This window comes from Helianthus annuus, chromosome 1 (genome assembly GCF_002127325.2).
Source record: "Helianthus annuus cultivar XRQ/B chromosome 1, HanXRQr2.0-SUNRISE, whole genome shotgun sequence".
Classification (NCBI taxonomy): Eukaryota; Viridiplantae; Streptophyta; class Magnoliopsida; order Asterales; family Asteraceae; genus Helianthus; species Helianthus annuus.
The window spans coordinates 90,541,583-90,553,283 of record NC_035433.2 but is presented as its reverse complement, the minus strand read 5'-3'; the positions used below and the strand labels follow the sequence as shown (position 1 = coordinate 90,553,283).

General features: G+C 34.6%; 1 protein-coding gene across 1 annotated transcript; it reads left to right on the top strand.

The window, feature by feature from the left end:
- The first annotated feature begins 8,432 nt into the window (after nt 1-8,432).
- Nucleotides 8,433-11,058, top strand: LOC110872694 (chloroplast envelope quinone oxidoreductase homolog). Its single transcript, XM_022121558.2, has 4 exons — nt 8,433-8,563; nt 9,792-9,933; nt 10,031-10,113; nt 10,228-11,058. The coding sequence occupies exons 1-4, from the start codon at nt 8,498-8,500 to the stop codon at nt 10,927-10,929; spliced, it is 993 nt and encodes a 330-aa protein (XP_021977250.1). The 5' UTR covers nt 8,433-8,497; the 3' UTR covers nt 10,930-11,058.
- Nucleotides 11,059-11,701: the final 643 nt, after the last annotated feature.

Sequence of the window (11,701 nt, the reverse complement as noted above, 5' to 3'; positions counted from 1 at the left end):
ATATTAATCTTCTATAGTTAAAACTTATTAATCTCCTATGTAACATGTGTAACGTGGCTATACATGTGTTACCTCTCTAGTGTAACACATGTTACAAACATGTATTAAATATGTGCAACCCCCCTTTGTGTCTAAAAAAAGGGTTGGGGTAACTATAAGTAACTTGTGTAACATTGTTACTACATATGTAGTTAATTATCCCACAAAAAAAACACGACTTTTTATTTGTAAAATAAACGAGATATTTCGAATAAATTATGAAGTTTATACATTTTATATCATTTTTATATATTACCTTTTAATGATGTTATGGGTAACAGTTAATGTTATATTACCCTTTTCTGACATTATAGTTTACGTGTTTCATTGAATGGTTTACAACAACATTTTTATGGTTTACTTTTAATGATGTTATGTGGTACATGTAATGTTATATTACGTTTAACAATACTCCTCTTTACGAGATGTAATACTTCTTCAAATTTTCAGAGAATCTACTTATGTTAACATATGTAACATCTTCAGTTGGTTCCTGGAAGTTGTAATGTAATACATAAGGTAACAAAAGTGGCAAAAGTGTTTTATGTGAACTTAAATATATAAAAATGATCCAAAAACTATTATAAGTTAAAATCTAGCTATGCTTTGCTTCTTGATAGCCATCTTCATTTTGAACACAAAACAACCATTCACCTATGAACAAAACAAGTACATCAGTATTAATCTCCTATATGTTATAATTCGATTAAAATAAGACAGGTTTAACACATGTTACTCTAATATGTTTACCTAATAAGACAGGTTTAACACATGTTAGCCTAATAAAGACAGGTTTACCTAATATGTTTTTGATAAAAATAATGCAGGTTTAATACATGTTACCTAATTTGATAAAAATAAGACAGGTTTAACACATGTTACCTAATCTGTTTTTCTGAGTTGAAATTGCACAGTCTCCTACACAGTTTATGGCCATTATTCTCAACATGTTTTCAAACAAAAAAGCAAACAAACCAACAGTTCATCAAACAACCTTTCGTCCCCTAGAATATTAAGTCAACATCCTTAGCATATAACAAAACTCGAATTCAACATTATCTCAGCCAAGTGAACATCTCAATCCTAACTTTTATAAAACCAACTCTCTAATAAACCAATTAAGCACATAACAGTTGTCATGGGATCCTACTTGAAATCTTATAAAAAATCACACCATCAGTTATGAACAAGAAGACACATATTTCTACTCTCATTCAAAACAACTAACAATTTTGTATCAGATTAAAAGTCACAAAAACACGAGACATTCGAAGCTAAACACCTACCGATCGACGAGCGATGAGATAGATGGTTGTCTGTTCCGTCAATCATCGGAAAAAAAAACCGTAATAACTACATTCCCGGCGACATTTATCGGAAAAACGGAGGAAACTTACTTGGTTCTGCACTTGCTTCTTGATTTCTTCCATTTCCGGTGACATTTACCGGGTGATAACAACCGAAAATGTGGCTCTCATATCTAGGGTTTTCCTCCAAACGAAAAGCACCGTAGTTTTTTTTTTGTTTCTCCAATGATCGCCGTACAATTTTGTGCTCAAATGATCGTCGGCGGTGTTTGGATCTGCAGTGCTTTCTTCTTCTTCTCCGGTGGGTTTTGGGGTTTTGAATGTTGAGAGAGAAACAGTTGAGGTAGAAAGAAAATGGAGGTTTAAAATGTGGGATTGGGTTTTGACTAAAAAGGTGATGGATTGATGCCTGAAAATCAGCCATGAAAGATGGGAGAAAGCAAAGGAATTAGGGTTTTTGAAAAAGAAAGGAATGGAGGATAAAGAAGGAAGAAAGAGATGCAAGTTCTGTATATATTGTTTGGTTTAAAAAAGTGATGAGATGATGGGTAATAAATGACTTGATGGGATGGGGAAGAGGGTGAAATGATGGCTTGAACAAATGACTAATTTGCCCTTTTAACATGTGTTTAAAGATTAGATCAATCTTGACCACACAATTCAGGTTTGCCAAGTTTTCTAGATTAAATAGGTTTTTCATAGATACTTACATTATATATATATATATATAGGTGGGGTTCTAGAGTGAACACTAGTGTATTTGCGAACTGAGTGAACAAATCTTGGCCATTGAACTACACACGTGTATGGCCAGGATCTCATCATCAAATCGTAAAATACACTAGTGTATTTTAACATCAAATCCTGGCCATTGATCTACACACATGTATGGCCAGGATTAGTTCACTCAGTTCATAAGCTACACTAGTGTTCACTCTTGAACCTAATCCTATATATACATATATATATATATATATATATATATATATATATATATATATATATATATATATATATATAGGGTAAGGTTCATGCGAGAACCACCTTTATTTCGAGAACCGCGAGAACCAATGTGAACACAACCTAAAATAGCTAAACAAACCTAACCCCCACCCCCCCCCCCAAAAAAAAAAAAAAAAAAAAACTAAAATGCTAAAAACTAAACCCACAAAAAACCTAAAAAAAAAAAACAAAAAACACACAAAATTTTGTTTTTAAATGTTTTTTATGTTAAAATCGCTACTTTTAGTAGCGAAAAAAAAATTTAATTTTTTTTTGCTACTAAAAGTAGCGATTTTTTTATAAAAAAATATTTAAGAAAACAAAATTTTGTGTATTTTTTAGCTATTTTAGGTATTTTTGTTTGTTTTCACATTGGTTCTCGCGGTTCTCGCTATAAAAGGTGGTTCCTAACGGATCTTTGTCCTATATATATATATATATATATATATATATATATATATATATAGGGTCAGGATTTAGAGAGAACGGTGAAAAGTGTGAGAACGGTGAGAACGATTTTGGTGGTGACATGTGGCATTGATGTTAAATTACACTAAGGGGTAATATTGTCAAAATACCCACTCACATGAACTGGGCGTTCAAATAAAACGCCATAAGTTATTTTTTTGAGCTATAATTTGCAACAGCTCAAGAAAACTATTTTTTTGAGCCATATAGCTCACAGTTAAAACGCCATAAAAAAACTATTTTTTGAGTTATAATTTACAAGAGCTCAAATAACCATTTTTTCACAGTTTAAACGCCATAACAAAAAAAAACCTATTTTTTTGAGCTATAATTTAAAACAGCTCAAAAAAACCATTTTTTGAGCCATATAGCTCACAGTTAAAACGCCATAATAAAAAAAAGCTATTTTTTGAGCTATAATTTACAACAGCTCAAAAAAAAAAAAAACCATTTTTTGAGCCATATAACTCCTAGTTAAAACGCCATAACAAAAAAAAAACTATTTTTGAGCTATAATTTACAACAGCTCAAAAAAACCATTTTTTTAGCCATATAGCTCCCAGTTAAAACGCCTTAACAAAAAAAGCTAGTTTGTTGAGCTATAATTTACAACAGCTCAAAAAAAACCATTTTTTTGAGCCATATAGCTCCCAGTTAAAACGCCATAACAAAAAAAAAACTATTTTTTGAGCCATATAGCTCTCAGTTAAAACGCTATAAAAAAAAACTATTTTTTTGAGCTATAATTTACAACAGCTCAAAAAACCATTTTTTTAGCCATATAGCTTCCAGTTAAAACGCTATAACAAAAAAACTATTTTTTAACTATAATTTACAACAGCTCAAAAAACCATTTTTTTAACCATATAGCTCAAAAAATGTGTCTAACCGCCTAAATTAATATTTTTTGAGCTCAGAAAAATTATAATTTGTACTGTAAAAACGCCATAAAACTCCCAGTTCAGAAAACGCCATGAAAAAACTCAGTTGAAAATGCCATAAAACACTCAGTTCAGAAAAACGCCATGAAAATACCTAGTTAAAACGCCATAAAAACACCTAGTTCAGGAAAACGCCAAAATAACTATTCTAAAACGCCATAAAACACGCAGTTCAGAAAAACCCTATAAAACCCAGTTATTTTTTTTTCGAAAAGTATATCAATACTATACTAGTTGGAAAGATAAAAAACGCAGAGTTTTATTGTAATTTTTTTTCGAAAAATAAACACGTATAAAATAGTTATTGTCGTTTAAATATGATGGGGGAAAATGGCATGTGATTAGCATGTGCACCTTTGTTTGAATCTTTCTATTTTACCTCTTCTAGTAGTTCCAAGGCCCCTATTATTTACAAAAATGACATCGCATCAATCTCAGCCACAAACCACTAAGATCTTGTGGCTGAAAATCGTTCTTACACTTTGAGGCGTTCTCTTCTGATCCTGTTCATATATATATATATATATATATATATATATATATATAGAAAAAGTATATCGTACATTACGGCTTAACGTACTTCACGTACGACAACGTGCGTGATTTGTTATATAACATGCGTGATTAATGTTTTCAATATGCGTGATTATTGTGTTTCAACATGCGTGATTTTGGATTTTTGAGTTATAACGTGCGTGATTTTAAAATGAACGTGCATAATTACCTGTCGTACGTGATGTACGTTAAGCCGTAATGTACGTTAATCTTCCTCTATATATATATATATATATATATATATATATATATATATATATATATATATATATATATATATATAGGGGACCGCTAAAATGAGAACCACCTCCAGTTGTAAGAACTGAGAGAACCACTTTCTAGCCTTTAGATCAATGAGATTGATGGATGAGATTTAAAGTAACTAAAATTAATATTAAATAGATTTTGTCTTATTATGTCTTTAATATTATAATCCAAAAGGGTAGTATAGTAAAATTACACTATTTTGTCTTTATATATATATTATATTTAATTGCCTTTTTGTCTTATTCATTAATTACTTTATATTAAAAAAACAGAATTTTATGTTAAACAATAAATTAAATTCAGATTTGTATAATAATTTTTTTTTAAAGAATTTTTTTATTAAAATCTTTCTTTAAATTAAGATTTTTTTAACAACCCGAATTTTTTTGCGCGCCGGTTTTTGGCGTCCCGTTTTTTTTTGCGCGCCGGTTTTTATTAAGATTTTTTTAACAACCCGAATTTTTTTTAACGGTCTTTTACGTTAACGTTTTTACGTTAACGTTTTTTTCGTTTTAATAAAAAAAAATTTACGTTTTACGTAGAACTTTTTACTTTTTACGTTTTACGTAAAACGTAAAACGTTTTTTTACGTTACATGTTTTTTACGTTAACGGTTTTTTTACGTTAACGGTTTTTTTTTACGTTAACGGTTTTTACGTTAATGGTTTTTTACGTTAACGTTTTTACGTTAACGTTTTTTTCGTTTTAGTAAAAAAAAAATTACGTTTTACGTAGAATTTTTTACTTTTTACGTTTTACGTAAAACGTAAACGTTAAACGTTTTACGTTTTACGTTTTACGTAAGACTTTTTACGACTTACGTAAAACGTTTTACGTAAAACTTTTTACGCTTCACGTTTTTACGTTTTACGTCAAAAAAGTTTTTACGGGTTATTTTACGTTAACGGTTTTTTTACGTTAACGGTGACGTTAACGGTTTTTTACGTTAACGTTTTTACGTTAACGTTTTTTTCGTTTTAGTAAAAAAAAATTTACGTTTTACGTAGAACTTTTTTACTTTTTACGTTAACATTTTTTACGTTTAACACGCCGGTTTTTTACGTTAACGTTTTTTACGTTTTTTACGTTTTTTTACGTTTTACTTTTTACGTTAACGTTTTTACATTAACGTTTTTTTCGTTTTAGTAAAAAAAAATTTTACGTTTTTACGTTTTACCTAAAACTTTTTACGTTAAAAAGTTTACGGTTGACGTAAAAAAGTTTACGGTTTAATTTTTTTTAACAAAAATTTTTTTACGCAAAAACGAACGCACCCAGAAATCGCAAACTCAATGAAGCGTCTCAGATATATTGTTATCATCATCGACGCCTAAAAATAAAAAAATAAAAACCCAACAAACAAAAATCAAAAGAACGAGTGGATTCTAGAAAAAAAACGAAGTTTTGGCTCAGATTTTCCGATAATCAACGGCTGCAAAATGGGGTTGCAGGTTCAAAAACCTACCCTCCGCCGTCCTTGCCGCGCCATTGTCAGTTTTTTTTACATCATCACTGCCGATTCAAAAAATGAGGCACCATATTCAACTGATTTAAACATTCAAAAGGGACAAGAAACATCATTCAAACATATTTCAAGCCCAGATTCAACATTCAAACATATTCAAACGATTTTGAACATTCAAAAGGGACAAGATCATCATTCAAACATATTCAAACGATTTGAACATTCAAAAGGAAAACAAGAACATCATTCAAACAAATTTCAAACCCAGATTCAACATGAAACCCAGATTCAACATCAAACCCATATTCAAACATCAAACCCCAGATTCAAACCCAGATTCAACATCAAACCCAGATTCAACATCAAACCCATATTCAACCCCAGATTCAACATCAAAACCATATGCAGTGACGGAGGGTTGCAAAAATCAAACCCACAAAATTAAAGATCCAAACACACTAAACCCAGAAAAATCCCCAACATACTAAACCCAGTAAAATCAAGAACATAGTGCAAAAAAGTACCAGATAAAATCAACAACACAGTGGCAAAGGAACTGATGAACTAGTCCCGGGGAGGAGACCGGGACCTCCGCCGCCCACAGCGGCGCTGCCACCGGCCCACCACCCAGCCGTCGAACCGCCACGACCAGCCACTAAACCACTGTGTAGAACCACCGTCGCCGACCAAACCCACATATCCAAAACAGATCAAACCCATATCGAATCAGATCCCCAACCGCCGCCGCTGTGAGCGGCAGCGCCGCCGCTAAACCGACGCCGATCCACTCCCTTGTGTTCCTCTCTCTCCTTCTGTCTTTCTCTCTCTTCGTTCCCACTTCGGTTCGCCGGTCCGCCGTTCCCACTCCCGACACTCACCGCCGCTCCCACTCCCGTCGCTCACCACCACCACCCAGACAATGGTGGTGGTGGTCCGTTCATCCATTGAAAGAGGGGGTGACCGGAATACCGGCTCCGGCAGTCAACCGGTGTGGCTGTCAGACAGAGGACGAGATAAATGAGACCATGAATTGAGAAATGAAGAGTTTGATGTTTCTGTGTGTGTGTGTTTATTTTTGGAGAAGATGAGAAATGAACTTGGAGATATTAAGAGATTAGAGAATATGATATATGGATCTGAGAGTTATAGAGGAGAGAGGAGAGAGGAGTGAGGTTTACAAAATGTCAGTGAATTTAAATGAAGAGAGAGGAAAGATTTGATATTTGGGGTAAAAGACCAAAATACCCTTTTTGTTGGCTGAATATGATTGGTGGAGAGTGGTTCTCGCGGTTCTTACAACTGGGGATGGTTCTTATTTTAGCGGCTCCCTATATATATATATATATATATATATATGTTGGTAAATTTGGTATATATATATATATATTGGTAGTTTTGTTAAAACATTGGTAAATTTGGTATATGTTGGTAGCATGCTAATTTGATTAATGTTGATATTATTGTAGGAATATATTGCGGGCTTGTTTTAAAACCCGACATTTGGAAATTAACTCCACAACTTTGTGACTTCGACATAGTCGAGGGAAAGAATGTAGTAGATGGAGACGATGATGAAGCTGGCGACAATGATGATGGTGATGATGTAGTTTGTTACGTTTTAAGTAATCTTTATGTACCATAACGAATAATTTATCATACTTATGTAATTTATGTATTAAAGTAGTTTGTGTGTGTCGTAAAATTGGAAATTGGCATGTACGATATTTGTAATAAACGGGAATTTACTGAAAATTAAAAAAAAATTAAAAACTTCTAGCGGTGACATGGTTGCTGCTAATGATCAACGAGCTTTAGCGACGATCTTATTAGCTGCGGCTTGGTAGTGGCCATGTGTCGCCGCTATTTCTTATCGAGCATTAGCGGCGACAAGAGCACTAGCGTCGACTTTTTAGTCACTGGCGACCACCTTTTTAGCAATGACTTAAATAGTGGCGACTACTCTGGGCCTTTTTAGCGGCAACTTTTGTCACCGCTAAAACCCAGATTCCTTGTAATGAGGTAACTAAAAATAAAAAAAAATCTCAGTAGCACATCGATGAATCAAGAACAATGGGGTTGCATCTGGGTGACGACGACAAATATGTCATTGTCATAACGGCTTCTAGACGTTGTTAAAATAATAGTTTCTTAGATTTAGCTAGTGGTTTCTAGATGTTGCTAAAAAAATAGCTTTCTTGATTTAGGTTATTGGTTTGAATCGAATTAAAAGGTTTTCGGCTGATTCACTTTAAAATTAAAAAATATTAAAATAGCAATCAAAGCATAAAACGTGAGAACGCGTTGAAGGAAGTGAAAACACGTAGTGCATCAGGAATCTTCGAGGTAATCTATTATAAATGTCGGACATTAGTACCACTCACTTCAACAACATTTTGAATTTGAATTTAGTACTACTAAAATAAATTAACATCTTTTTGAATTAGCGACTGACTATGGCCGGAAAAGTGATGCATGCGGTTTGGTACACTCGTTACGGTGGAGGTGCCGCCGGTTTGAAGGTGATTCAACTTCATTTTAATTAGATTCTTGTGTTACTTTTGCTTATTTAACTTTCATTTTCAGACCTACATTTGCTGCTTCAACAATGTATATTTATATGATTAGTTAATTAGGTTAGATCGTCATATTTTATGAAAGACTAATTATACTACTATTTTATCACCCTATTAAAATCCTACATTGGCCAGGAGATTCCTGGTTAGTAAGACACGCCCCCTTAAATATCCACAACGCGTTTTAGGCGCATCCACTGTGGAGCAAATGAAACTCCACAGCTAGGCATGCGGTGTGCTCAGGTGGAGTAGTGCAAGTGCAGTAGGAGTGTAAAAGAGTCGAGCCTAGCCCGAGCAGGGGCGGACCCAATGCTTTAGCAGCCGTAGCACGGGCTACGGCTCAAGTGCGTATTCGTAGTGTATTTTTTTTATTTTTTTTCGGTTTTATACCAAGGATATCCCTAAAATAATACAAGGATACCCTTAACCAACCCAAACTTATAGAATAAGGGAGCCCGATTGAAACAGTGGCCCAATTGTCCAAATTTATAATAATATGATTGAAATTGTGGCCCAATTAGTTAGGTATTTGTTTTACTTTATTTATTTATTGTCGTCTTTTTTATATTGTATGATTGCACGGTAATTTTTTTTATTTGGATACCCCTGATTAAATGGGCTAGTTCCGCCACTGAGCCCGAGGATGCTTTTATGAAGCTCGAACTTAGATCGGTTCGAGCCAAATATTTTGAGCTCGAGCTCAGCTCGAAAGTAAAACTCAAGAGCTCGATTTCGACTCGGCTCGGGTCGAGGTAATTTAACAACAACTTTAAACGAGCTAAAAGCTTGACTTGAGCTCGCTACAATAGCTTAAGCGAGCCAAAGCTCGGCTAGAGCTCGGCTCGCCAATGTTAGATACAAGGGCGTAGATTTGTGGGGGAGGGAGGGGCGGCCTACCCCCGAACTTTTCGCTCGTTAATGGAGAGTATGTAATTTTCGTATAGAAATTTTTGGGTATATACGTTTTTGACCCCCCGGTTTTATAGAAAATTTTCGTATATTCGTTTTCAACCCCACGGTCGCCACTAGTTAGATAATAGGTATATTATATATAAAAAAGTTAATATAATTTTTTTTGGGGCTCATTTAGGCTTGCATGACAATGGACTGATTTTCTAAAATCATGCAAGACATACAAGAATACTATTATTTATATGTGTTAAGTGTTTTACAGCATGTTGAAATCCCTATCCCTGCTCCTGGAAAAGGTGAGATTCTGATGAAAGTAGAAGCAACAAGCATTAATCCAATCGACTGGAAGATACAGAACGGCTTTGTACGCCCTATTTTACCCAGAAAGTTTCCTTTTATACCACGTAAGTTTGATAGTTGATACTTTGATGACAATCATAATCTAGCTTATGATTTTTAAAGGATTAATCATAACTAAATGTGATTGTTTGTTTGGATCAGTTAGCGATGTGGCAGGAGAAGTTGTAGAAGTTGGACCTGGTGTGAAGAATTTTAAAGCTGGTGACAAAATTGTTGCAACTCTTGTGAGTTTCATCTTTCTGATACTCAAGTTTTGTTTCTTATTGGCTCTTGAATTTCAAGATTTTGTTTCAACTCTGGTGCCTTTATTGACTTTCAACCTGTTTGCATGGGTGAAGGGGGGTCCGGGTGCAGGTGGAGGGCTAGCCGAGTATGCCGTGGCTAAAGAAAGCTTAACAGTTCTAAGACCACCAGAAGTATCAGCTGCAAAGGGTGCGTGTCTAGGCATTGCAGCGTGCACCGCCCTGCACTCCCTTACTGTAACCGGTGGGCTAAAACTGGAAAAAACAGAACCACGAACCAACGTCCTAGTAACTGCGGCTTCAGGTGGTGTGGGTCACTATGCAGTCCAGCTAGCAAAACTAGGTAACACCCACGTGACAGCAACATGCGGGGCCCGCAACATCGATTTCGTTAAAAGCTTAGGAGCCGATGAGGTTTTAGACTACAAGACCCCAGAAGGAGCCGCCCTCAAAAGCCCATCAGGCCAGAAATATGACCTAGTGGTCAATTGCACCACTGGTATCCCATGGTCAACTTTCAAGCCCAACCTTAGCAAAACTGGGAAGGTTATTGATATAACCCCGGGTGGTTGTACATTTTTGAATTATGCAGTGCAAAAACTAACTTTTTCAAAAAAGAAAGTTATACCGTTACTCGTGTTTCCGAACGCCCAAGAGATTGGTTTTCTTGTGAAGTTAGCAAAAGAAGGAAAATTGAAAACCGTTCTCGACTCAAGATACCCTTTAAGTCAGGCTGAAAAGGCTTGGGCCAAGAGCATTGAGGGCCATGCCACTGGGAAGGTGGTTGTCGAGCCGTAAAATAAGAGCGAACAACGTTATCTCGATTTTGATAGCATAATTCGGATTGTACTTGTATTGATGTATTTGTCTTTTATCATTGGTTGTTGTTGTTGAAAGTTTTTTAAAGTTATTAAGTTTTTTGAGTTATGAAGAGTGTGTATATAGCTTGTTTAAAAGTGAAATCAAAAGGTACATTGGAATTTATTACATATCACTCTGTCCTTTAATCATAGTGACATATTTAACCATGTGAATATCTAAATAAGTTTACAAAAGGGTTGTAAAATAAATCAATTTATATAGAGAATTTTAAATCATATAAAAAATTATATGTTTTTGGTTTTTGTGATACATAAAGAATATCTTTATAGGTGAATTTTGGAGAGAGTTTGTAGGCTATGTGGTACCACCCTTCACAAGGGCATGGATGGAATTGAGGGAGAGGCAAGGGCAATCTCTCGGAGAAAAGCGAAATCCGTTGCAGGTGGTGTGGTCCTGGGCCGGCCCAAGCTTTTTGGAGATCCTAAGCGAATTTAAAACCGGGGCCCTCTAAAGAAAAATATTATTCTACTCACAAGCGTAATAATAACTTATCTTACTAGATTGATATCTTAATAAGTCAAAAACAGGTTACTGAAGACGGATTTGAGACTCCTTGTTAGTGGGGCAAAAGTACCGATTTGTTAAATTGGGTCATTAAAGATGATGCAATTAATCTTGTTTCTAAGTGGACCAATTTCCATTTTGAATTATTGGTTATGACTAATGACTATTTGAAGACAAATAAAGA